This window comes from Triticum aestivum, chromosome 7D (assembly GCF_018294505.1).
Source record: "Triticum aestivum cultivar Chinese Spring chromosome 7D, IWGSC CS RefSeq v2.1, whole genome shotgun sequence".
NCBI classification, from domain to species: domain Eukaryota; kingdom Viridiplantae; phylum Streptophyta; class Magnoliopsida; order Poales; family Poaceae; genus Triticum; species Triticum aestivum.
The window spans coordinates 55,074,955-55,102,480 of record NC_057814.1 but is presented as its reverse complement, the minus strand read 5'-3'; the positions used below and the strand labels follow the sequence as shown (position 1 = coordinate 55,102,480).

At 46.5% G+C, this 27,526-nt stretch overlaps 2 protein-coding genes and 1 pseudogene across 3 annotated transcripts; all 3 read left to right on the top strand.

Moving 5' to 3' along the window:
* The first annotated feature begins 9,985 nt into the window (after positions 1-9,985).
* LOC123170180 (wall-associated receptor kinase 2-like) lies at positions 9,986-14,486 on the top strand (annotated as a pseudogene).
* Positions 14,487-14,695: 209 nt separating this feature from the next.
* On the top strand, positions 14,696-19,231 carry LOC123170177 (receptor-like protein EIX1). The gene is made up of 2 exons (XM_044588007.1): positions 14,696-16,909; positions 17,036-19,231. The coding sequence occupies exons 1-2, from the start codon at positions 15,977-15,979 to the stop codon at positions 18,875-18,877; spliced, it is 2,775 nt and encodes a 924-aa protein (XP_044443942.1). The 5' UTR covers positions 14,696-15,976; the 3' UTR covers positions 18,878-19,231.
* Positions 19,232-19,359: 128 nt separating this feature from the next.
* Positions 19,360-25,571, top strand: LOC123170178 (wall-associated receptor kinase 3). Of its 2 annotated transcripts, XM_044588009.1 has the most exons (4): positions 19,360-21,432; positions 22,718-23,623; positions 23,770-23,940; positions 24,165-25,571. In XM_044588009.1, exons 2-4 carry the CDS (start codon positions 22,807-22,809, stop codon positions 25,349-25,351), a joined length of 2,175 nt encoding a protein of 724 aa, XP_044443944.1. In that variant the 5' UTR covers positions 19,360-21,432; positions 22,718-22,806; the 3' UTR covers positions 25,352-25,571. The 2 variants fall into 2 exon arrangements, with proteins under 2 accessions (XP_044443944.1, XP_044443943.1); XM_044588008.1 differs by lacking the exon at positions 19,360-21,432 and having other exon boundaries at positions 21,444-23,623.
* The last annotated feature ends 1,955 nt before the right edge of the window (positions 25,572-27,526 follow it).

The window sequence follows — 27,526 nt, the reverse complement described above, 5'->3', positions numbered from 1 at the left end:
ATTCTGAAAAAATGCCTCAAAACATGCTTAATTAGTGGCATTTTGAAAAGTGCAGTAATATATAATAGTTTTTGGAGCGTTTTGCGAAATGCCACTAGAGATTGAGAGGCGTTTTCCGAAAATGCCATAATAGATCAGAGTATAGGGGGCGTTTCGAAAATTGCTAGCACTCAGTTTTGAAGGCATTCCCGAGGAAAACGCCTCGAAAGCTCGGTCAGATTTTCAAATTAGCCCCTATTGTATCGAATATATATCTATACGGCCTTCCACTCGGGCGACCCACCTGGCCAAACTGACACACTATTACAAACTGAAGCTTCTTCTTGTACAAAACATGCAAGAAACGATTGGTTGGGTGGTTGTCGAGTTTCTCTTAGTGCGAGAGGTTGCTGGTTGCACATCGTGAGATGTGCAGTAATTTTTTTTTATGTGAGCCACTCCTCGCATGCAGAGAGCGTTACAATTTATTTAGTCCCATACCGCCCCCCGAGCAGAAATTTAGCCGCTTTATAAGGGGAGCCGCATATGTTCTCGTAAAGATTCTCTAACCTGGGAGGAAATGACATTGTGCTGTGCGTGATTCAGTTTGGCACGTTATTGTTACGCGTGATGCTGACCTGCGCACCTTGTGCTGTGCGTGTGGACTGGACGACGGGATGATATTTATATGAGATTTGAGCGCGCAGTTCCTTTTGTCGGTGGAGTGTATTCCAAAACGCCATCCAAGGATATCAGAGGCATTCCTCTAAAACGCCGTCAATGGTCTGAGCATCGGAGGCATTCTAGCGTTTTTTAGAAATGCCTTTGAAGGCACTTTTTGGGCTTTTAAAGGCATTTTTCAGCGCCTCCTAATTGCTACCGTGCTCTAGTGTTTGGACATTTCGCCACCAGCCGATTAAGAAAAACAAGAGAGAAAAGCGGGGATAAAGCTTTTCATAAATGAATAATCTTTCGAAAACGAAAGGTCAGGCTTTACGCCATAAGCGAAGAAATGGCGTGCTCTCGCGACCGCTCTCGCGACTGCGAGCCCCGCCAGCGCCGCCCGCCCCAGCCCATACTGGCGGCCGCCGCTCCGGCTCCGTCGGCCACCCAAGCTCTGCGCTTCCCCGTCACCCCTGCCGCTGCCCTGCAGTGGGGCTTCCCTGTTGCTGCCACCGTCGTTGCGCCGTCCCCAGATCTAGATCGGGAGCTGCAGACCCCACCCCCTCCGCCGCCGGGGCGGCCGGTCAGGCCTGCTGACGACGTGGATTTCGTCCCTGAGACGCCGCCCGAGCTCCTGCGCGCCGCGGCTTCCGCTTCTGGCGGCGCGGTCCCATTCAATGCGGGCGATGGCGTGCCGTGCGAGGGCGGCATTAACTCTGGCCTGCCCGCGGGCGGGTGGTTGGCCTGCTTCAAGAGGGTGGAGGGCGAGGCGCATTCAACGCGCGCGCCTGCTCCGCAGTCCGACGAGGGGCTCGAGGGAGGATGGGTCACCGTCGGGTCAAATCGGCCGCGCCGAGCGGCTTTTCCACCAGCGACATTCAAGCCTCGCTCCTCCCCTCCGGAGTGGATTCGTGGGCGCTGCTTTCACTGCTTAAAGCCCCGCCATCGCGCTGCTGCGTGCCGCGACCCCATCACTTGCCGCAGGTGCTTCCGCTCGGGCCACCGCGCCTGCTTCTGCACCAACCCGCCGGCGCCTCATCTTCGCCCGCCTCCGCTGTCCCAGCGCCGTCCGTCTCCACGTCCGCAGGCCGTGAGGCAGCAGCCGCGGCAGCCACCTCGGCCTGTTCCGCCACCTCCCCATCTGCAATCTGCTACGTCGGCGTCGGCTGCGCCAATGGCTTGGAGCGGCGACCATGGAGCAAGGCCGGCAGAGGTCTTCGCCATCATCCACTCGACGCCCTCCATGCTGCAGGAGGCGACCGTCCTCGAGGCCCACGCGGTTGTGGCCTGGCCGGACCGTGATCTGCGCGCATCCACGCAAGAGGTGGCTGCGGCGTTCGTCAAGGAGCTCGGCGTCCTGGAGCCGGACATCAGCGTCGTGCGCCACTGTCCGGAGGCGTTCTTGGTGCGCTTCTACCACCAGCATCACTGCACCAACGCCGTCGGCCGCCGCGAGATCCCTTTTGGAGCCACCAAGCTCCAAATTCGTCAGTGGCGCCTTGAAGCCCATGCCGAGCATGTTGACCACCGACACCACGTGCGGCTCTGCCTCGAGGGGTTGCCATTGCACGCTTGGGAGGAGCAGCCATCGCCACGGCCATCGGCTCCGCCTGCTCGGTGGATTACGTGGAGCCGGCATCCAAGATGAAGACAGCGACTGAGGTGCTGGCGGTTTGGGCATGGACGTCCAGCCCGGCCAACGTGCCGCGTGTGAGCTGGGTCACGCTACCAGGAAGGAACGGCGGCGAGCCCATCTTTGGGAGGCGTGGCCTGGAACACCGGGTGATTGTTCACCTCTCCATCCACGAGGACCCGACCCAAGGGCCAAACATTGTGTCCCAGGGATACGACTATCGCATGGGCATTGTTGATGGCGAAACAAAGCCGAGGGACAGGCGGCAGCGCATCTCCAGGCCGGTCGACCCTCATAGGCGGGACCGTGATGACGACCGTGACCGCGACCGTCGCCGGGATGATGATGGACGCCGTGGCCGCAACGACTCAAGGGACGGCCAGGGCTGGGGAGCCAAAATCCGTCGCAGTCTCTCCCGCCGGCCCCGGGACCGTGACCAGGGGCGCGACCATGGCCGCGACCGTGACTCCGGTCGTGGCGGTGGAGGCGATGGGAGGCGCAGGCAAGGAGTGTCTCCACCACGCATGCTTGCAGGTTCTGGCTCGGCCAGCGTTGATGGGGTGCGTGCGGCGGAGGGCGACGTCATTACTCCTTCATCCGTGCTGCTTGGTGGGCGTGGCCGCAGCCCGGCGAGGCAGGCCTCGCCGCGTGGGGCTAGGCGCCGTTCAACGGAGAGCCTCACACCGCAGGCCTCTCCTCCGCTCTCGCCAACCACGGTGTTACTGCCCTCGCCCCGCTCCAAGCGTGGCGAACTCGAGGGCGCTGCTCTCGCTTCCAGAATCGCTGCCGTGAGCCCGCAGGTGGCCCTGCTCTGTTCTCCGGCACGCATGGCCACTCCATCCCCAGCTGGCTCGCGTCCTCCTGGGTTCGAAGCTTCGCCAACACCGCCCCTTCTATCCAGCACGACGCCCAGGCGTACGCCCCCCTGATGCCCGGGGCTGCTATGGTGGAGAGCTCAATTCCAACGGGATTGGATGCTCTGTTTCAGCCAAGGCAGCAGCCTCTGCTTCCCTCGTCGGCTTCCTCCCCAGTCAAGGCCCCAACGCGCAGGCGCAAGACCCTGGCTGGCATGCACATCACCACCAATGGTGGGTTCTCGCTGAGGCGCAACAGTGCGCGGATCATGGCTCGCGGCGCTGGCTTTGCCACTGCCATGGCCAAGGAAGCGCAGGGGCTGCTCTGCCGCTCGATTGGCATTGTACAAGACGGGGAAGATATCACAGACAAGACGCTGAAGGCATTCGAAGACCAGTTCAAGGAGCAACTCCCAGAGGCGGTCATGGCAGCCTTGCGAGGCTTGTTCAAAGTTGATGATGTTGTTGCTGGAGAGGTGGAGGAGGCCCTAATCAACCACGGGGGTGAGGCTGCGATTGACCATGAGGCCACGGCAACGGCGCCGTCTGCCTAGGTCTCTGTTGTCTGCCATTGGGTTCCATAGTTCCTTATGATAGAACAATATTATGTGGTTCAGTCTACGTACTGTAAGGGGTTGTTCATGGATGCATGCTTGGATGCCATGACAGTGAGGTGGGTCGAGTGTAGAGACCACCTGATGCTATTTTGGTGTTTGTCTATGCTTCCTGTGTGGAATGCGTGGCAGAGAAGCCCAGATTGTCTTGTGGGCGATGCTTTTAGCCGGGCTGTGGCTGTGTTAGGGTCTGTGCTAGTTTCCATATGTTAGGAGAAAACATCAACTTTCTTTGCTGGAATGTAAGGGGCCTAAACTGTGTCAATCGGCGTTCCACCGTCCATGAAACCATTGCAGCAACAACCTGTCATGTTGCCTGCCTACAGGAGACCAAACTTGATCATATGGACCAATTCATTGCCTCTTACCTGGGTGGTAATAGGCTGCGCAGCTTTGCTCATCGGCCAGCTACTGGCACTAGGGGTGGCATACTGATGTTATGGGACGACAATGCTGTCCAGATTTCCGACGTGGTCAGCACTGTCTACTGTCTCTCGGCCATGGTTCTCATACGTGCAACTGGGAATATGTTCAAGATCACTATGGTGTATGGCCCAACTGAACCTTCTTGCAAAGACGCATTCTTTGCGGAACTGCTCGCCCAAAAGCCAGCGCCCAGGACCAAATGGCTCGCGTTGGGCGATTTCAATCAAATCTATCGCGCTAGGGACAAAAATAAGAGAAATATCAATCGCTCACGCATCAACCGTTTTCACAACGCCCTTCATGCTTGTGAGCTCAACGAAATACATCTTCAGAACCGCAAGTTCACTTGGAGCAATGAAAGAGACAAGCCGACTCTGTGCAAGTTAGATGCATTTTTTTGCAACGTTGACTGGGACACTTCCTTCAGCACTCACGTGTTGCATGCCCTCTCCTCGTCGCTGTCCGATCACTGTCCCCTTCTTCTTGCGGATGATAGTGGGCCCCGTAGGCCTCGAACCTTCAAATTTGAGAATTTTTGGACGTCCATGCCGGGATTTAATGAGGTGGTGCTTAACACTTGGAATGAAGATTGCCATCATTTAGAGCCTTATCAGAGGCTTTTTCACAAGCTCAAGAAGACAGGGCTAAGACTCACCGAATGGAGTAGGAAATTATTCTCCAAGTCTAAAGTGCACCTCCATGCCGCTCTGCTCGTGATCCTTCGGCTGGACACCGCTCAAGAGGGGCGTGCGCTATCCATCCCTGAGCAAGATCTGCGGGCCAAGCTCAAACGGAGGGTTGTGAGCTTGGCGGTATTAGAGAGAGCAAGAAAGAAGCAATGTGCGAGAATTTCCAATCTGAGAGAGGGTGACGCAAACACCAAATTCTTCCACCGGAGGGTAAACGCGAGGCGTAGGAAGAATCACATTCACAGGATACAACACAACAATGGTTGGGTTACGGACCATCAACAAAAAGAGAACTTGATCTATGAGCACTTTTCCAATGTTCTGGGAAAAGGGACCAGGAGGTCCATGGACTTCAATTGGGATGAGCTGGGCCTCGAGGACCAGGACCACGAGTTGGGCGAGCTTGACTCCACCATCACCGAAGAGGAAGTTAAAGCGGCGATTGATCAGATGCCATGTGGTAAGGCACCGGGGCCGGACGGCTTCACTGGCATCTTCTTCAAGCATTGTTGGCCCATCATCAAAGTGGACTTGATGAATGTCATCCACTGTTTCAACACCCTCCACACGGCCAACCTCAAGTGGCTTAACTCGGCGAACGTGGTGCTTCTCCCCAAGAAGGAGGGAGCAGAAGGGATCTCTGACTATAGACCTATAAGCCTCATCCACGCCGTTCCTAAGATCATAGCTAAGGTGCTTGCCAACCGCCTTGCCCCTCACATGCACTCGCTCATCTCCAATGCGCGAAGTGCTTTCATCAAAAGGAGAAGTATTCACGACAACTTCATGTATGTGAGGGGTCTTGCTCGCAAGTTGCACAAAAGTAAAACGCCTTCACTCCTCTTCAAGCTCGACATCCGGAAGGCATTTGACTCGGTCCGATGGGAGTACATCATTGACCTTCTGCAGAGAAGAGGGTTCCCACCCAAGTTTCGCAACTGGATCACCGCCCTGCTCCATACGTCCTCCTCAAGGACATTGCTCAACGGAGTGGCCGGTCCTCCGGTCTTGCATGCATGTGGCCTTCGACAGGGGGACCCTATCTCACCGTTGCTATTCGTCATCGGGATTGACCCGCTGCAGAAAATCCTCAACCTTGCAACCACCCATGGTCTCTTCCATAAGATTCGAGGACGGAGGGCAATATTCCGCACTTCCCTCTACGCCGATGATGCGGCGGTTTTCATGGCCCCTATCAAGGAAGATATTGAGAACCTCTCAAAGGTGCTCACCTGCTTTGGCAACTTGTCGGGCCTATGCACCAACTTTCAGAAGAGCTCGGTTGTCCCAATTCGTTGTGAGGCTATTGATCTAGATGCGATTCTTGCTAGCCTGCCGGCCACCAAGGTTGACTTCCCCATCAAATACTTGGGTCTACCACTCTCGGTTTGGCAGCTTCGAAAAGGGGATTTCCAGTTCCTTGAAGATAAGGCGGCGGCACGGCTTGTGCCGTGGGATGGGCAAAACATCACGACCATGGGGCGATGTGCTCTTGTCAAGTCAGTCCTCACTTCGCAGCTGACCTACCACATCATCTCCCTCAACCCTCCTGCCAGCACACTTCATAAGTATAACAATATCCAGAGGGCTTTCCTTTGGGCGGGCACGGACAAGGCCACCGGGGCCAAGTGTAAAGTGAGTTGGCGCAACGTTTGCCGCCCAACCGACCTTGGGGGTCTTGGCGTCATCGACCTCACCAAGTTTGCGCGGGCGCTAAGACTTAGATGGCTATGGTTTGAATGGAAGGATCCATCTAAGATGTGGGTTGGCCTTGACAACCCTTGCGACAAGATGGACCGAGCTCTCTTCTACGCATCTTCGCACATCATCATTGGCAATGGGGCCCGTGCACCTTTCTGGGATTCACCTTGGATCAATGGGGTGGCGCCCTTGGACTTGGCACCACTCATTTTGATATCTCCTCGAGAAAAAAGTGGAAGGTGCTTGGCTTGAAAAAATTAGGCTGCCCATGGACTGGAGAATGGAGCACATTACACAAATTGTGACTCTCTGGGCTCGCTCTCGGTCTATTCACCTTCTGGACGGAATCGAAGATGACATCATATGGAAGCATACGACAAGTGGTCAGTACTCCGCGACCTCGGCATATAAGGCTCAATTCCTTGGCGCCACGCGATCACCCATGGGCCAGACGATCTGGAAGGTCTGGGCGCCCCCAAAAGTCAAATTTTTTGCATGGCTTGCAACTCAAAACCAACTTTGGACGGCGGATAGGCTCCAGAAGCGAGCTTGGCCAAATTGCGGTTTATGTCCTCTTTGCAAGCAGACTAATGAAACGGTGGATCATCTCTTCTTCAAGTGTCGTTTCACTAGGAGGCTTTGGGGCATGATCAAGGATTGGCTTGGGCTAGACGGCATGGACACTTATCGCTGGAATGACGAGCGCTCCATCAAGGATTGGTGGATCAACATGTCCGAGAAGAACGTGGCAAATCGGAAGGCAATGGCAACCCTTACCATGTTGTCTTGTTGGAATATTTGATGCGAGCGAAATGCTAGGGTGTTCCAACAAAAATCGACGCTGCCATCCATCATTTTTGGTAACATCAAGAATGAGGCTAGGCTTTGGATCGCCGCCGGCGCGAAGCACTTGGGAAACATCATGCCGCGAGAGTAGAATCTATGTATCTTATCTTGCTTTTCTGTTGTAAAAGCAACTCTAAACTTCTTCTTAATTAATGGATGAGGCAAATCTTTTGCCTCCGTTTTGAAAAAAAAAACGAAAGGTCTTTTCTGGTGATGCAACTTTTTGAAAAGCGAAACATGTTTCGTTCCGGCCCGTGACGTATGCATGCATTGGTACGTACTTTCGCGGAATAAACACATGTACGTACACAAGCACGCGTACGCGTCTATTTTCAAAAGCCCGACGCATAATCTAAAGATCACAATGAAAATTTGTGTACAACGAGTTACCACATATCCTTAAATATGTGCTGAGAAATACTGTATTGTGCTACTAAAAGATCATCTCGTAATTAAGAGAACGCACGCCTTTTTTACGCTATCTCTCTCCTCCATCTGGGCATTTTATCCTGCTAATATAGGAACCATTCTGCATGCCCTAATTCTCGCACTAAAAAGATGGGCATCTGAACGGTCGATGTGCCTGAATGGATGGATGGCGTCTGTACATCCGTCGCCCACCTGTCTTCTTCTCTTGCGAGGAGTAAATTTCTACGCGGCAGTGCATCATCGTCGTTAGAGAGGGCTGATTTCTACAGCCTCTTCGCCCAGCCACACGTTGCATGCACCCGCTGATTAGTTAACGCGGCGCCAAATTTCCGTCTGAAAAATATGATGAGCAGTGAGGCGCGCGATGTTTGGTCTGAGAGGCCGATAGACTGACTGATCTAGAGATCGGACAGACAGACAGACAGAGATCCAAGCAAGGCTAGAGACGACTTGCTTCAAGTAACAGCCACACACCTGCATTCTGATTAGTACTCCAGTTCACACCCATGGAAAAATATACATCGGAGGAGACTTGACTCTACGAGTTTATCTTTGCTGCTATGTATATATATATATGCTGGCTAATACGTACACAAATCCATCCCCAAGCTCATCGATCACACGCGCCGTCGCCTCCCATGGATCCACTGCATACAGGTACGGACTTCTTACCAGCACTCCTAGCTTACGAACACTTGCATAGTTTTTTGTAAGGCAATGCGTACGCATCCCTAGTATTTACTCTCACTTTCTAGAAGTTTTTCCATTATGTTAAACATGTAGAGTAAATTTGTTTTCCCAACTTTGATGTCATGAGTGAAAGGCTGCCATTGCCGTACATATGGAAGCTCTTTGAGCAGCTCATACCCATATTTTTGTAGTTTCAATGGAACATATATACATACTCAGTCCAATCGAAAGTTGCTACTCAGAACTCTTTCAGAATGCATACAGGTTTGGGGTAGAAGACGTCTCTTGCCTGGTGGTTCCGGTGTTGGTCCGGTGGGCAACTTCGAACCTAAGCATCAACATGGCCTTTTCGTTTTTGTTAGTTATAATCCTCGATTTGTTATATCCACAAGGGAAATAATCCTTTTGTTCTGGTTGCACACGCATCTTTATACTCAAAAGCTGATAATTAAATTCTTTTGTCCGCAATTTTTTTCTTTTGGTTACAAGTTTTAATAAAAGATCATGTTCTTTCTATGTATCGATTTTTCTTTCATACTAACATAAAGACTTGAGGCAAGCGAAAACGAATTTTGGAGGATCGGCTCTAGGGAGACTTTTATTTTCTTTTTATCAAATATTACATTAATTTATATCCCGCAAAAAAGTACATTAGTTTATACCTTCAAAAACGTCTTATATTATGGGACCGATTTATTTTAATATATGTCTTAGTATGTAGTGTATACAAAAAATATTTGTTAATATATGTCTTCGTACCTAGCATATGCAAAAATGATTAATACGTAAATCAAAATGGACCTACTTTGTGCTGTTCCCATGAGCTCTTGAACATTTTACAAAAACGTCATCCTAGAGTCTAAAAATTACGCGCAGATACGATAGCTTCTTAGATGCCGTCGGATCTGCGATCCAACGGCTCCTGGATGCCCGTATCACAGTAGCACCTAAGAGCCAGTAGCACATGATTTTTTCCCAGCAGGCTTTTGTCTTGTCCTTGTGCAGACTACAAATCACTGCAGATGTAAGGGTTACCTATATGTTCTCACATAAAAAATGTTTTTCTTCTAAAAAATTATAAAAGAATGTTTTTTTAACTTGTAAATTTTTTCCATCAAAATACAGCGCTCATTGGAGAACGGGAGTTGAAACCTCACAACTCCTGAGAGCACACACAATAATGATATCTTACCAAAGTCATGTATGATAATACTAGACTCACGGGCAACAAACGACGGACTTTAACAGACACGAGTGCGTTCCCGGCCCGACTACGGCCAAAATATTGTTGTCCGCCAGCCCGAGCCCGGCCCGATCTGCCCACCGGGCTCAATTTTCAGGCCCAAGCCCGGCCTGATGGCACGCTCAGGCTCAGCCTGGCCCGGGATTTTCGGGCCGGGGGCCCATAGGCAGGTATAACTCTAGCATTACTCGTTTCTCCAAAAAAAAAACTATAGCATTACTCACCCGCACCCCGCACACCATCTCTCTCCCGCATTCCAATCCCCGACCTGCCTCCTGCCGGAGCAAATCCCCGCCTCCCGGCACGCCATGGCCGCCGAGATGCCTGATGCAGATGGAAATGCCCGTCCCCCGTTCCGCACCACCATCGGCGCGACACCTTTTGGTCCTCGTCCGCCGTCGGCGAGTTCTCGCGGTCGGCGGTCCTGGTTCCTCGAGCCGGCACCGCCGGCACGTGGGATTCGACTGCCCGGCACCCGCGCCCGCCGTCCTCCACCGCGGGCGTATTCGCCCCCCGCGCCGTGCTTTGCTCGGGGCTATCTGGCCCTATAAGGTATGGGGAACCCTAGCCGTACGACGTAACCTGTTGCCTGTCTCGTCTATGTGGTGCCGGCGAAGAAGACTTTCTGAACGGTATATCTCATTCTGTTCGAAATCTTCTGGTACTCTTTCCTGGAGCAGATGGCAAGGAAACAACAGTATAGATAAATACATTATGTGCATATACTGTATTGCTGGAACAAAATAAATAAATTGATTAAAAAGCAATCTGCAGCGTAGAGTTTGATGATTATTTGCGCACTTAATTGGTGGCAAGAACGATTTTTAGTTCACTACTTTACATGTGAAATCAGTGGCAAGAATGATTTTTTGCGCACTTAATTGTTGGGATGAAGATGCTGGCATGTATGGAATCAGTTTCACGAAGTAGTGGCATGGAAGTAATAAGGCCGCGTTCGGTGGCAATAGGGATTGGAGTGTTATTCAGTTATGCAGGAGGTTACTTTTTTACAAAATTCTCTACTTCAAGATGTAAGTAAAACGGAACAAAAGCATGAAAGGTGGTGCTCGGACAACAGAAAAAAATGCATCCAGTATAAATAAATCACTAAAAAACTGTGTGCCGTCGTCTGTGCTTGAGCTGCATAGAAGAACCCCAGAGGAGACAAGCTAGTAAATCTTGTTTTGGATTAGAGGTTATACTTTCCTAACTATCTCTTGGATGATAACATAAAGAATCATGGAGCCTGGAGTAAATACTGAATCGCGACTTCCTTTTGTTCTACCCCAACGTAGATGTATAATTTGACATGGTTTTGTTTCTTCATACCTAAATCAAATTTGATCTTCAATTCTTATATGGTGAAAAAAGACTTGAGAATAACTTAGAGAGACATTCAGAATCCATGTTTACTCTCAAAGACTGGAAATACATTTATTTCTTCATCCAGTTCTTAGATTGTTGGGTCGAAATGCTTTTAGGAGTTGGATCAAACTCTTAACTAACTACCGATTCATTCCACATGATTAAAGTTTTAAGGGATTTCCTCTAAACAGTGTTTGGATTGAAGGAATGGTGTTGACACATTTTGAAAGAAAGCAGTATTTGCTATCTACTAGTATACTGTATTAGGCATTTTTTATAGTGGGGGAATAAAGGACCCATATCAGTTACTATAACATGCATTCATTCAATATAGATAGATATGTACATGATACATGTCTTGGTTGTTGCCTACAGGTCAGAAGCTCTTATTACTTGTCGTGGCCACCCTTCTTGTCGTACAGCATAGTACTATTGCTTATGGGTCTGGGACCTCCGGGAGCATCAGCATGGCACTGCCTGGCTGCCAAGACAAGTGTGGCAACATGAGCATTCCGTACCCATTCGGCACTGGAAAAGGCTGCTTCCGAGAACCCTTTAACGTCACATGCAATGAAACTGGGGCATATCTGGCCTCAACCGAAGTTAGGTTACTGGAGATCAGTCTTACCCTTGGGGAAGTTCGTGTTCAGAACCCACACATAGATTGGCAATGCAACTACACGAACGGCAAAAATAGCAGCAGTGGTTTGAATCCCTTAACACTGGATTCTTTTCATAAGGTTTCTGACACCAAGAACAAGATGACATCAATTGGCTGTGCTACGCTTGCAATGGTTATGGGACGCACCAAGAGCAAGAAGCAGCTTGAGTACCCTACCGCCAACACATGTTTTTCATTCTGCATTGATGCAAGTAGTGTCGATGATGTCACAGAGTGCTCTGGCTTGGGTTGCTGCCAGGCCCCTGTTTCAGGAAACGTCAGCGCATTCATCACCGTATCCTTACCAGTACCTGATCTTTACAACACTACCATCCAGTCTTTCAGTCCCTGCAGCTACTCATTCGTTTCTGAGAAGGACTCGTTCAAGTTTGATCGTTCCTATGTTAACTCTACAAGTTTCGCAAGTACGCATACAGATGGGGTTCCTTTGGTACTTGATTGGGTTGTTGGTAATGGAAGCTGTTCAGAAGCCACCAAGATGGGATCACAGTATGCCTGTCAAGCCATGAATAGTGAATGTATTGATGTGTCCAATGGCCCTGGTTACCGCTGCAACTGCTCTCAAGGCTATGAGGGCAATCCCTACCTACAAGGAGGGTGCCAAGGTACGTATATATATGTCACAGAATCAACCTGTACTCTCCTTTATTTCAGCTTTATTGTTTATGGAATGCAATATTCTGTTGATTCATCACGACATTCTCCTCACTTCATTGAAATGACAGACATCAATGAGTGTGTACCTCCAAACCAGTCATTGTATCCTTGCAAAGGTAATTGCATGAACACCGAGGGGAGCTACAACTGTTTGTGCCCATCAGGATTCAGAAGTGATGATCCAAAGAGCATACCCTGTGTTCGAGCTGACCCAAACAAAACTCTGAAGATAATATTAGGTAAAGGATTATTAGCAATCAAATTATTTTGCACACTAGTTGCGCACGTTCTACTTCAATGTAAACAGAAAGCATTTTTGCACTTTTTACACGGTCATACAAGTCCAATACAATCTGTATGCATGCCATCTAGCGAAGCAAATGGGGTGTATGGGACAACATGTTGCAATTGTTTTACCCAATTGTGGGCAATTCCACTAGTTGAACTAATGGTAATTATCCATCATTATTTTCAGGCATATCTGCTAGCATCATCTTCCTCATGGTTTGTATCTTCGCTCTACGGGCCGAGTATCAGAAAAAGAAGCTGGCAAAAGAGAAGGAAAGATTCTTCCATCAGAATGGTGGTCAGATATTGTACCATCAAATTATGTCAAAACAAGTCGATACGTTGAAGATATTCACGCAGGAGGATCTCAAGAAGGCTACAAATGATTTTGACGAGAGCAGAGAAGTGGGCAAGGGGGGGTCATGGCACTGTCTACAAGGGCATTCTTAAGGATAACAGGGAAGTAGCCGTGAAACGCTCAAAGATCATGAACATGGCCGAAACTGACGAATTTGTGCAGGAGATTATTATACTTTCACAGACCAACCACCGGAATGTGGTCAGGCTTCTAGGGTGCTGCTTAGAGGTGGAAGTCCCCATACTGGTCTATGAATTCATCCCGAAAGGCACTCTCTTTCAGTTCATCCATCAGAACTATGGGAGTCCACCTCCCTCTCTGGACACCCGTCTCAGGGTCGCTCAAGAATCCGCTGAAGCACTATCATATCTGCATCTGTCCATGAACCGCCCCATAGTACACGGAGATGTCAAGTCGATGAACATTCTCCTGGATGACAACTACATGGCGAAAGTGACCGACTTTGGGGCGTCAAGGATGCTCCCCAAGGATGAGGTCCAGTTCATGACATTGGTGCAGGGCACCATGGGTTACCTGGACCCTGAGTACCTGCAGGAGAGGCAACTCACGGAGAAGAGCGATGTTTACAGCTTTGGCGTTGTTCTGCTGGAGCTGATCACGGGCAAGAAGGCGATCTACCACGATGGCCCCAAGGAAGGCAAGAGCCTTGCATCGTCCTTCCTGCTCGCAATGAAGGATGGTAGCCTTGAAGGCATCCTGGATGTGAGCATAGTTGGTGTCGGGATGGAGATGCTGCTGGGAGAAATCGCCGAGCTGGCGAGGATGTGCTTGAGCACCAGGGGGGAAGAGAGACCTTCCATGACCCAGGTGGCTGACAAGCTAAAGGCTCTGCGAAGCGCCTGGAGGGAGAAACTGGTGCTTGACCATGGCAAAGCAGAGTGTCTGGTCAAGTGCTCCTCACCTGCAGCTTCGGTGCTTCTTGATCCTCCATCATCGAGCACGTTCTCAACAGGGCCCCACATGTCTGGAATAGGTATAGAGACACCCAGGTGATAGTTTCAGTTATTATTTATTACACTACGCGAGTAGTATTGCAAAGAAGAGTGTGTGTGTGTGTGTACGTGTTAGAGGCCTGGAGCTTCCAGTGTACTACCAGTATTTGTCATGTATTTGCGGTACCAAATATTAAGTAGAAGAAGTTGGAATTGGTTATTAGAACATTTATGTCCTAGTTTTGGTTATTTTGGTTACGTAATATTTGACCTTCATCATTTTTTGTGTTGCTTGCTGCTTTTTATTCATGCCTTTTGGCAGTTGCATTGTAATGATTTGTAATAATTTTGAGAGTAAAATGTATCTGCAGTCATCAGATTAGTTTACGGAGCAGTATCCGATCACTTACAGTTAATGCTTCAGTGAACCTGCTGTCTGTTCTGTTGTTTCTGTGAACTCTTATCTCTGTTAGATTATTGAAAGTAGGTCCTGCTGTGCTCATATTCTTTACTAAGATATTTGCCTCTCAAGTCAGGCGAACAATAAATAACTTTACTCTAACTCCGACAGGTAATAAGGTGATTTGTGCTGCCACCACAGTTTGAAATTAAAATTTCACAGTTTGTTACAAGGATCAATCTCAGGTGACATTGCTCCACTTCCTCCTGCTTACAGTTTCTGTTCATTACTATCATATAGAATTTCATACTGAATTCGATTGATGGAGTTCAGTAAATTTTGATTCATCTGATGTCATGTTCTGTACTGTTGCGCATATCTATATAGAACCGCCACTTATTAGCAATTAACTATTCCAGTCTATATATAGTTATCCCATCACAGTTCATGAAAAGAAATAAGTAGAACTATTCCAGCAGTGAAGTGCCGGCCTGCTACTAGAATCAAGTGTTTATTGATTGCTAATCTGTTACACAAGTCTTCGGTCATAGCCTCGTAGGGCCTTCATTCAGCACAGTTTAGCTGCAAATCAACACAAGTAACCTGTGGGTTGTTGCCGTCATGACTTCAGACAGCGACACATTTTTCTCTATCTGATAGGTGCCTTCTTTGACTTGTTTGTCAGCTTGCGCCCAATTCTCTTCTGATAACAGATTATATCAGGGCGAGAGCTTTATATTGTTATACAGTACTCCCTCCGTCCGCAAATACTTGTCCTCGAAATGGTTGTATCTAGACTTATTTTAGTTATAGATACATCCATTGTATCCATTTCTAGGACAAGTATTTCCGGACGAAGGGAGTACCAAAGTTGACTTGGTAAAACAAAAATAATGCCGAGTTATCGGAAAGTAGTACTCCCTCCGTTCAAATTTTGACCAAGTTTCTGTTCAGACTTTGCCAACTTTGACCAAGTTTATAGAGAGAACTCTTTCTATCTACAATACCAAATATATAAAATATGAAACTATGTCTTATGATGAATCTAGTGATATATGTTTGTCACTCTAGATGTAAATGTTTTTCTCCACAAACTTGATCGAAATTAAGGTTTGACTTTTCAAAAATTCTATATTCACTATATGATGGAACGGAGGGAGTATAGAATTGTCACTTATTAGCATTTAGCTATTCCAGCAGAGAAGTGCTGGCCTGTTACTAGAATCAAGTGTTTTTTTATTGGTAATCTGTCGCACTAGTCTTCGGTCGTTGCCTCGTGGAGCCTTCATTCAACACAGTCTAGCTGCAAGTCAACACAAGCAACCTGTTTGCTGTTGCCATCGTTACAGTGGCACGTTTTTCTCTCTGATAGGTGCCTTCTTTGACTCCTTTGTCAGCTTGCGGCCAATTTTCTTCTGATAACAGACTAACTATATCAGGGCCAGAGCTTCATATTGCCATACGTCCTCAGAGCACCAAAGTTGGCTTAGTAGTAAAACAAAAATAATGGCGAGTTTCGCAGCTCCGGTATCCTCCATGGATGCAGCTGCAGCCCTTTGCCTTGTGCTCATTCTAGCCACCACGACTACCTCTCCTGTCTATGGGCAACAAACCAACAACGGCGGGTGCATCACAAAGGAGGGGGACGCACTGCTGTCTTTCAGAGCTGGCATCAGAAGCGATCCACAGAACCTCTTTTCCTCTTGGAATGGCCGAGATTGCTGCCAGTGGAGCGGTGTCAGGTGCAGCAACAGGACAGGCCATGTCGTCAAGCTCGACGTCCGCAACGGTCTCTTCTTGGACGATATCTATCGTAGCTGGTACAGTGAAAATCCTCATGGAATGCGTGGGAACATAAGTTCTTCCTTAGTTGCTTTGCATCATTTGGAGTATCTAGATCTGAGTGGGAACTATCTCAGTGGAGTGGATGTGCCCATACCCGGATTCTTGGGCTCCCTCCAAAGCTTGAGATATCTCAACCTCTCTTCCATGGATTTTCATGGTAAAGTGCCTCCTCAACTTGGTAACTTGTCCAGACTGCTATATCTTGACCTCAACAACAACTGGAATCATAATTCTTATGGCATGATGTTGCACATCGAGGATATCTCATGGTTGCTGCGTCTCGCTTTGCTAAGGTTTCTCGACTTGACTAGTGTGAATCTTAGTGCCATTGGCAATTGGGTTCAAGTGGTTAACACGCTATACAATCTAAGAGTCCTTCGTCTCCGTCGTTGTGGACTTGTTTTTCCACAGACACCTACTGTGCATTCTAACCTCACATCACTTCAGATTCTTGATCTAAGTGATACTGGGTTTCATACCATCAATCCAACCTACTGGTTCTGGGATGTTGGCACCATCATGCATCTTGACCTTACGAATAATGAAATCGCTGAAGCATTTCCAGATGCCATGGGAAATATGACTTCGCTTGAGGTACTTCATCTTGGAGGCAATCATCTCACTAGTATAAAGCCGGAAGTACTGGGAAACCTGTGCTATTTGAGAGTGCTAACACTCTGGTCAAATCTGATCAATCAAGACATTTCACAATTTTTACAGGGGTTGCCTCACTGTGCATGGAGTAAGATGGAGTTATTAGACATGTCTTGCACAAATGTCACCGGGGAAATTCCAAGGTGGATAAATCAGTGGACTGATTTGAGCACTCTTCAACTCTCCTCCAATAGGCTTGAAGGATCAGTGCCTTCAGAAATTGGTATGCTTGGCAAACTCAAACAGTTGTATCTAGACGGCAACTATTTTAATGGTTCTATATCAGAGGAACATCTTGACACTTTAGTCAACTTGGAGGAATTGGACTTGTCTTACAACTCCCTACACCTGATGATCAGCTCAAATTGGATCCCCCCCTTTAAATTGCGCCGGGCATATTTCCCACGCTGCAAAATGGGACCTCATTTTCCTCTCTGGCTAAATTGGCAGAAGGGTGTTGTTTATCTTGACATTTCTGATGCAGGCATAGTTGATAACCTCCCGGATTGGTTTTGGAGTGTGGTTTCAAATGTTCAATACTTGAACATCTCTTTTAACCAAATCAGTGGCAGGTTGCCAAGGACTCTTGAGTTTATGTCTTCAGCAGTGATATTTGATCTGAACTCCAACAACCTCACTGGTACTCTGCCGCTGTTGCCAAGGCAATTGGCAGAACTGGACATTTCCAGAAACTCTTTATCAGGGCCACTGCCACGAAACTTTGGAGCTCCGTTTATTGAAGAGTTGTTGCTTTCTGAGAATAGTATCAATGGCTCGATTCCAACATATATTTGTCAGCTGCAGTCACTATTGGTACTGGATTTAGCAAAGAACCTCCTAGCAGGACACCTCCCCGTCTGTTCAGAAGAAACTAAAAAACTGAATAGATCCATTAGAGCTCTAGTCCTGTATGAAAACAACTTGTCTGGTGAATTCCCTTCATTTTTGAAGAGCTGCTCAGAGTTGGTTCTGCTTGATCTTGCGCACAACAACTTTGTCGGAGAGTTGCCGGCATGGTTAGCAAACAAATTGCCAAATTTGTCCTACCTCCGGTTGCGGCATAATAAATTCTCTGGCTCTATTCCAGGTCAGCTCACCCAGCTTGAACACCTACAGTATGTGGACCTTGCAGATAACCGAATATCAGGATCTATACCTCATTCGTTGGCCAACTTAAAAGCAATGATACAGGAGGACCAAACAATTTGGAACCCCTTAGTGTGGAGTTATGAAAGGCCAGCAAACCCTGACACGAATGATTCACCAAAATATGATGACAGCTTAGCAGTGGTAATTAAAGGCCAAGACCTTGATTACACCAGCACTATTATTTATATAGTTGGCCTCGACTTGTCCTGCAACAGTTTGGTCGGAGAGATTCCAGATGAATTGACTTCCCTGGTTAGAATGAATAACCTGAACATCTCCCATAATCAGTTGTCCGGCAGGATCCCGGAGAAGGTCGGTTCGCTACGGTCATTGGAGTCTCTCGACCTGTCCTTCAATGAACTCTCTGGCGACATCCCTTCCGGTCTCTCGGACATCATGATGTTAAGCAAGCTGAACTTGTCATACAATAACCTTTCAGGAAGAATACCCTCAGGGAACCAGCTGCAGTCACTCATCGACCCAGCATCGTCGTATATCGGCAACAACTATCTCTGTGGGACTCCTCTTTCGAGGAACTGCTGGGAGCCTGATGTAACTAGAGGTGATATTGAGGAGCATCAAGACGAGGCGAAGTATTTCTATCTTGGGCTGGCTGCAGGATTTGTCTTTGGTCTCTGGCTGGTGTTCATTATCTTGTTTCGTTCATGTGGTGGGTTCGCAATGTGCGGAGCAATGCCATCATGCTGGGCACGACTGCCTGAAGCTCAAGGATTGGCATTGCAGCTTCGTCGTGGGTGAAACCAAGACCGGTGATGAGCTGAACTTAGCATTGCTGTTGTTGGAACTAGCGTTGATGCAGTGTGCGTGATGGTGTGATGCGGAGCCATGCCATTGCGCTCAACACGGTTGCCTGAAGGATTGGTGCTGCAGCTTCGTCGTGGGTGAAACCAAGACCGGTGAAGATCATGCAGCTGAACTTAGCATTGCTGGTGGTGGAACTAGTCTTGGTACTGTACTAATATTACTGCATGATGTTGTGATTTGGACAGTTTAAAATATAAGGGCAATTAAAATGATTGTAAGCCACACCTTTTCGAAGATGTGGATTGTACTGTTTGTATTGATTATTTCAAAGTTGTCTATATTGTTTTAGATGGTGGTGGTGTCTAAATTGTTTTATTCTTGATACTATACTACCACATGATGTTGTTTAAACTGTTTTAGACGGTGTTGTTGTCTAAATAGTTTCACTATAAGTTTTTGAAATTGTTTAGTGTTGAGTAGCGCTTTTATTGATTATTTTCAAGTTGCCTATGTTATAGATGGTGTTGTCAAGTACTCCCTCCGTTCGGAATTAGTTGTCGCAAAAATGGATAAAGTTGGATGTATCTAGAATTAAAATACATCTAGATACATTAATTCCTTCGACAAGTAATTTAGAACGGAGGGAGTACGAAGAAACCAGTTTTTTTTCCCTTTTGCTATTTCGGATCTCTATGTGTTACATTGAACAAATACCTTCATTTTTGGAACATGTATGTATCCTAGATGCTGGATCCGTCTAAATAATTTGGGAAACAAAGGCGCCATTTTCTAGTTTTTGTCCTAGTTGTGTCATGAAGAAACTCAGCACTTGTCCTAGCTAGCCACATGGTGAAGACACCTGGTACTTGTTCTAGCTTCATCCAGCGAGGTTGAACCAATCCATAATCTATATATGTTTGATGCATATGTTCCATTCCGAGATGAGCAACGACTTTGAATTAGTGCATTGATGGTGCTGAACTATATATACTTTGACTCCGGTGCAGTTTTCATATGAACATACGTGTCCGGGGAATAGCTCGCGGTCTTTGTTCTGGGAAGGAGATAAACTAAACTAGACGTTTGAGAATTGAGATTAGAGATCAGATGGAGATCGAACAACAGTTGACTGCTTGCTTGCTGCCACCTCCTCCCGCTCTCCAAATTAAACAACAAGCCACGCAACTTCAGTTTGATTAGTACTCCATTTCACACCCCAATGATCCAGGAGACTTGAGTGCAAGTTTATCTTTCCTTGTGTGTATATGTAGCTCATATGTGATTACGCGCACAAATAACCCTCGCAACAACTAGACAGTCGCATAATACACGGTTGTGAAACAAACCCGGGCGCTACACCCTACATACATACACACACACATACATGGGTTGGTCACTGCCTGCAGGTAAGAATTTCCTTCTGGCCTTGCTAGCCACCTTGTTCATGTTCAACAGTTCTTTTTGTAAAGAACACACTCCATGACTCCACCCGCTTCTTTCTGTAGATAGTTGCCCCCTTGCAGTTGGATGTAATTTTTTCGCTTTTTGGTTGCTCTTTTATAAGTAAACCTACCATGAGTTTATTTTGCGGAGTAGCAGTTTCCGTTTAGTATATGGTTTTAGAACATGTAAAATATTCTTCGCGTGTTGATGTTATTTATGGGAAGCTGTTGCTGCATGGTGAAAGGTTGTTATTGCCATATGAAGGCGCTTTAAGCAACCAAGAATTCAGGATGCACAAAATTTTCAAGTTTACATGAAACTTTCACCTATTTCGCCACACTATCATACGATAAAGCTTGATGGTAGCTTGTCGGAAAACCCCACGTACCTGCCCTCATGCGGAGTAGCAATGTTCACTTTTTTTTACATATCCTCGAGGGCACGACTTCGGCATCAATACGAGCTCTCCATCGTTGTATGTCTCATAGGATTGCTAGTATTGTAAAAACATTCTCCATCTTGTATACGCAAATAACATGCCACGGGTTGAATTTCTATCGGTGGTGTCATTTTGACCCGATGACAAGTTTTAAATTTTAATACCACGTGGTATACATGCGTGGTGAGCAATCCTAATCCCGATAAATTTTAGTAATAATTTGCTTCCATCATCGCAAATATTCTATCCATGCCACGGTTTTTTACTTCAGACTAAGAAATTCTAAAATGGCTTTCATATCATACATGTCAGCTTTCCTGAAATGACCAATATACCCCGCAGACAAGTCTCCCCTCCATCTCTCTCCCGCGTTTCCCATTCCCCTGGCCTGAACCCTCGCCCCGCCGCCCAGCACGGCCGTGGCCAGCGAGATGTCTGACGCCGGTGGACCTCCTCCACATGGCGCACCACCACCAGTGCGGCACCTCTGGGTGCTCCTCCGCTTCTGTCCAGTCCCCACGGCCGGCGGTCTGGTACCTCCAGTTGCCGCCGTCGCCGCCACGTGGCGTCCGAGTATCCGGCACTATCCGCCTACTCTGGCTTCGTCTCCGCGGCCATATTCCGCCGCCTCGCCGTTCTGCGCTCAGGGCTACAAGCCCCCCGTAAGGTACGGGGAACCTGGTCTGGTGAATTTGTCTTGTCTCTGATGTGTTGCAAACGCCAGGCCATTGGAGATATTAGGAGTGGGAGAAGTAGAAATCATCGCAGCTTAAGAGTGATTTTTTTTTTTTACTTTACTACCTTACATTAGTTCGTGCGAAGCAGGGGAATTTTTTTTATGCACTTATAATGGTTGGGCTGAGATGGAGGTTCCAGAGTAATGTCATGTGAGGAATCAATCACGACGCAGCGGCATGTAGAAATATGCTGTTTCTGGTGACAAGTAGGGATTAATCAGAGTGTTATTCAGTTATACAGAAGGTTATTTCTCAAAATTGAAAATTCTTTGCTTGAAGATATAAAACAGAACGAAAACATGAAAAGTGTTGCTCGGACAACAGGATAGAAGAACGCCCAAGATCAGTAAGAATGATATGTCAGTCGTAGTGGGCAAGAATGTTTGCCATTTTACATGCCTAACTTGCCATTTTAGCTTTACATACAGAGCAACAAAGGATGTTGCTAATGTTTTTGTTTTCAAAATATATCTTTTCCTTACTGATTGTGTACTTGAGTTTTAAACATCACCACCAATAAGCAACCAATAGAGATATTTCATCGGAAACTGAATATAAAAACCCGAAATGACAAATAGTATATGCAAACTGAAACACGCTGCTTAATGTTATTCTGGATTGGAGGTAGTGTGTTTTCCTACAATTTATAGAATGAGAACAGAAAGAAACATGGGGTCTGGAATGTACACTTAGTAGTGACTATTTTTTGGTATACTCCGCAACATAGATGCATAATTTATAAAAAAACTCTTCTTTTTATCTAAATCAGATTTGAACCTAAATTCTTGTCTGATGGCAAAAGACTTGAAATCCAAGAATAACTAAGCGACACATACAGAATTTATGTTCTATTTTATAAGACGAGTATTAATCTCTGTTTCATCTGATTCGGATATTGTTGGATCAAAATGTTTGTGGTAGCGGGATCAAACTCTTAACTAAATACCGATATATTCCCTATGTGATGGTAGTTTTAGGGGATTTTTCCTAAATGTGTTTGCATTGGTTTGTCATCTACTAATATGTCGTATTTGGCATTTTCTATTTTGTGGTGACAAAATGACCGATATCAATGATAGATTGGTATGTACATGATACATGTCTCCATCGTTTCCTAATATAACACTTTTTGCTAAAACAAAGAACTAGTGTAACATGCATATGGCCTAGATAGATTGGTATGTACATGATACATGTTTCCGTCTTTTCCTCCAGGTCAGAAGCTCTTACTACTTGTTGCTGTCACGCTAATCCTGCAGCATAGTACCACTGTTTATGGGTCTGGGTCTTCTGAGAGCATCAACATGGCACGGCCTGGCTGCCCAGACAAGTGTGGTAACGTCAGCATCCCGTACCCGTTCGGCACTGGAAAGGGCTGCTTCCAAGAACCCTTTAATGTTACATGCCATGAGAGCAGGGCATATCTGGCCTCAACCGGAGTTAGGGTACTAGACATCAATCTTACCTTTGGTGAGGTTCGTGTTCAGAACCCAAATATAGCATCGCAATGCAACTACACCAACGGCACCAATAGCACCAGTATGGTTGGCTTAAGTCTTGATCCTTTTCATAAGGTTTCCAACACCAAGAACAAGTTGATATCAATCGGGTGTAGTATGCTTGGAATGATTGTAGGACTGACCAAGGGCAAGAACCAGCTTGAATTACCCATTGTCAACTCATGCTTTTCATTTTGTACCGATGCAAGTAGCGTGGATGATACCACAGAGTGCGCTGGCATGGGTTGCTGCCAGTCCCCCTTTCCAGGAAACATCAGCTCCTTCAACACCACATCTACACCAATACCACCTATATATAACGCTACCATCCAGTCTTTTAGCCCATGCAGCTACTCATTCATCGCTGAGGTGGACTCGTTCAAGTTTGATCGTTCATATGTCAGCTCTACAAATTTCAGAAGCAAATATACTGAGGGGTTTCCTTTGGTACTTGATTGGGTTGTTGGTAATGCAAGTTGTTCTGAAGCCACCAAGATGGGGTCACAGTATGCCTGTCAAGCCATGAACAGCCAATGTATTAATGTGTCCAATGGCCCTGGGTACCGCTGCAACTGCTCTCAAGGTTATGTGGGCAATCCTTACCTACAAGGAGGGTGCCGAGGTATGCACATGCATCTCGCAAAATCAACCTATAATTTCTTCTTTATGTCCATTCTTTATGCGGGGAATTTCTCCTCTATATCAACTCTATTGCTCTTGGAATGTGATATGCATGTTGACTTTCTCCTCACTTCCTTGAAATGACAGACATCAATGAGTGCGAACCTCCAAACCAGTCTTTGTATCCTTGCAAAGGTAATTGTAGAAATACCGCTGGGAGCTACACCTGTTCATGCCCATCAGGATTCAGGAGTGATGATCCAAAGAGCATACCCTGCGTTCGAGCTGACCCAAACAAAGCTCTGAAGGTGGCCTTAGGTATGGGTTAGAAGCAATCAAAATATTTTGCACACCAATTGTTCACAGAAAACAGAAAGCTTTTTTGTACTTCTTTATGCCAATCATACAAGTCCGAGTAGAGTACAGTTTGTATAGATGTCATGTAGTAAAGCAATGGTGAGATGACACAATACGTGGAACTATTTTTTAGCCAAATGTGGGCAATGTCTCTAGTTGAACTGATGTAGCCGTCATGATTTCAGGCACATCCGCCGGTGTCGTCTTCCTCATGGTTTGCATGTTTGCTCTACGGGCTGAATATCAGAAAAGGAAGCTGGCAAAAGAGAAGGAAAGATTCTTCGATCAGAATGGTGGTCAGATACTGTACCATCAGATTATGTCAAAACAAGTCGATACATTGAAGATATTCACGCAGGAAGATCTGAAGAAGGCTACAAACGATTTTGACAAGAGCAGAGAAGTGGGCAAGGGGGGTCACGGCACTGTCTACAAGGGAATTCTTAAGGATAACAAGGAAGTAGCCGTGAAACGCTCAAAGATCATGAATGTGGCCGAAACTGACGAGTTTGTGCAGGAGATTATTATACTTTCACAAACCAACCACCGTAATGTGGTCAGGCTTTTAGGGTGCTGCTTAGAGGTGGAAGTTCCGATGCTGGTCTATGAATTCATCCCGAATGGCACTCTCTTTCATTTTATCCATCGTAACTACGGAAGTCCACCTCCCTCGCTGGACACCCGTCTCAGGGTCGCTCAAGAATCTGCTGAAGCACTGGCGTATCTGCATCTGTCCATGAACCGCCCTATAGTACACGGAGATGTTAAGTCTATGAACATTCTCTTGGACGAGAACTACATGGCGAAAGTGACCGACTTTGGGGCGTCAAGGATGCTCCCCAAGGATGAGGTTCAGTTCATGACATTGGTGCAGGGCACCATGGGTTACCTGGACCCTGAGTACCTGCAGGAGCGGAAGCTAACAGAGAAGAGCGACGTTTACAGCTTTGGCGTTGTGCTGCTGGAACTGATCACGGGGAAAACAGCCATCTACCACGACGGCCCCATGGAAGCCAAGAACCTCGCGTCGTCCTTCCTGCTCGCGATGAAGGATGGGAGCCTTGATGCTGGCATCCTGGATGCTAGCATAGTAAGCGCCTGGACGGAGACACTGCTGGGAGAAGTTACCGAGCTGGCGAGTATGTGCTTGAGCACCAGGGGGAAAGAGAGACCTTCCATGACCCAGGTGGCTGACAAGCTGAAGGCTCTGCGAAGCACCTGGAGGGAGAAACTGGTGCTCGAGCATGGCCAATCAGAGAGTCTGGTCATTGGCTCCTCGCCTGCAGCTTTAATGCTTCGCGTTCCTCCGCCGCTGAGCATGTTCTCGACTGGGGCCCAGATATCTGAAGTAGGTATAGAGACACCCAGATGATAGTTTCAATTGATTATTACACCATGCGAGTAGTATTGCGAAGAGTGTTTGAGGCCTGGCGCTTCGAGTATACTATCTGTTTATCTATTTTTTAGAAGTATACTATCTGTATTTGTGACGTTCATGTAGAAGTTGGAATTGGTTGTCACAACATTTATAGAACGGTTTTGGTTATGTGGGATATTTGGCCTTGTTCGTTTATTATTGTGTTGCTTGCTGCCTTTCATTCACCCCTTTTGGCAGTTGCTCTGTACTGATTATTTTGTATAAATTTTGAGAGTAAGATGGATACACCGTCACTGAATTTATTTTGTTTGATCTTAATTCAATTAGACCATTTGTACTCTGGAAACATGTCAGATTCTTTCAAGTTGGCCAGCCTATATATGTAGTCCTCTGTTGAGCGAAAGGGGTTATTACTTCATTGAAGGTGTCAAAGGGGTTAAAATACGGTCATTAGTTCGTTAACTATGTGTTCGAAATTTCAAGTCGGTGTCCGGGCTCATCTACACCTGATTGAACAGTAAAAGAAAAAAAAACAGAAACATTAAAAAAATCTGATTTTTTGTGTGGTGCAAGATGATCAAGTGGTGATGTTCGTGCAAAATTTTGGGATGTTTGGACATTCCAGGAGCTTGGCAAAAAAATCGGGTGTAAACAGTATTGTTTTCAAAAGCTTCTCAGACACCCGAAAATTGTCTTTTTTGCCATGAGCTCCTCAAATGTCCAAACTTCACCGAATTTTGCACGGACATGATGCATATGAGCATCTTGCAGCACAAATTTTTTTGTTTTTAATGCTATTTATTCATATGAGCCCATGTTTGGATAAAAAAGACACGTTGAGTTGGGTAAAAAGATAGACTCAAGAGTAAGATGGATAAAGAAAATCCGACCATTTGAAAGGGATGGAGGAAGGGGTGCCTTCTGGATTACTGAGTGGAGGCGAGAGACACAAGTTGATAGCTGATTGTCGACATATAAATGTATTACCTAGTCTCTTCCATTAGATCGATTTTTTGGTTGCATTGGCTAGAGCATACACTTCTACATGGCAGTGACTTTTTTCGGCCTACTATAGTTAGTTGAAAGTAGTTTCACCAACGTAACACTCACCACCACGGCATAACACTCTCAATGACAACATGTTCTGAAAAAAACAACGTCAGGTGACGGGTGACCAAAAACAACATCAATATACCACAGCTGCACAATTAGGGATGTAAATTTGAAATCTTTAGGGTACCCTCCGCTACCGTCCTTAGCACAGGGTACTCTCAAGGTTCCAAATTTGCATCCATACAAATAATGATAGATCATCTGACTTGGAGAAAATACAACAGGTGCCCTAGTGGCTAGTGATCTCGTGCAATTGCACTCAGGCTTCCCAGACCTATAGACACTGTTGGTCCTAAAGTTTCGGAGGCCCCAGGGTGTGCCCATCATCGACACTGGAGGAAAAATTCGATTCCATACATTGATAGAAAAACTGTTGCAAATCTATAGTAAACAATGATAATTTTCCCCGCTAAATTATACTATATGATAACAGTGTCTTACTTCAGGTGTAAATCAAATTTCATAGAAGTTACAAAGCATAAAAAATGACATGCTAACTAACCTCCAAGCCTCCAACAATCATGAGAACCAGCTTCTCCATGAATGCAAAATCACTAATGACAGTGTCAAGATCAATATTTTGCAACACATCCTTCTCAATACAACATATTGCCAATCCATTTAGTCTTTCTTGTGACACAATTGACCTCAAATAATTTTTCAATAACTTCAATTTTAAATTCAAATGATGCTACAGTCACATGCACAGTTAAGATAATGTGATAACCAATTGAGACATTTGGATAACATTTGGCAAATCTAACAAAGTCAAATATATGATCATCTGACATGGGAGTATTTGGCAATGTCATCTACAACACTTTCAATTCAGAAACAAAACCATATAAGTCAACGTCTGCTGAGTTGTCATGAGAAGAAGTCTTGGCGAAATTAGTGTGACATCTTCTCAGATCATTATCATCCAAGGACTTCACATTTGGAGTTGAATAAGAAACTAAATACCCCCCCCCCCCAATGGCTTAAGCTCGTCAAATCTATTGGTCGAGGAATTAATTTCAACATCTATCATCACCAGAAAGTATTTAACTCTATATG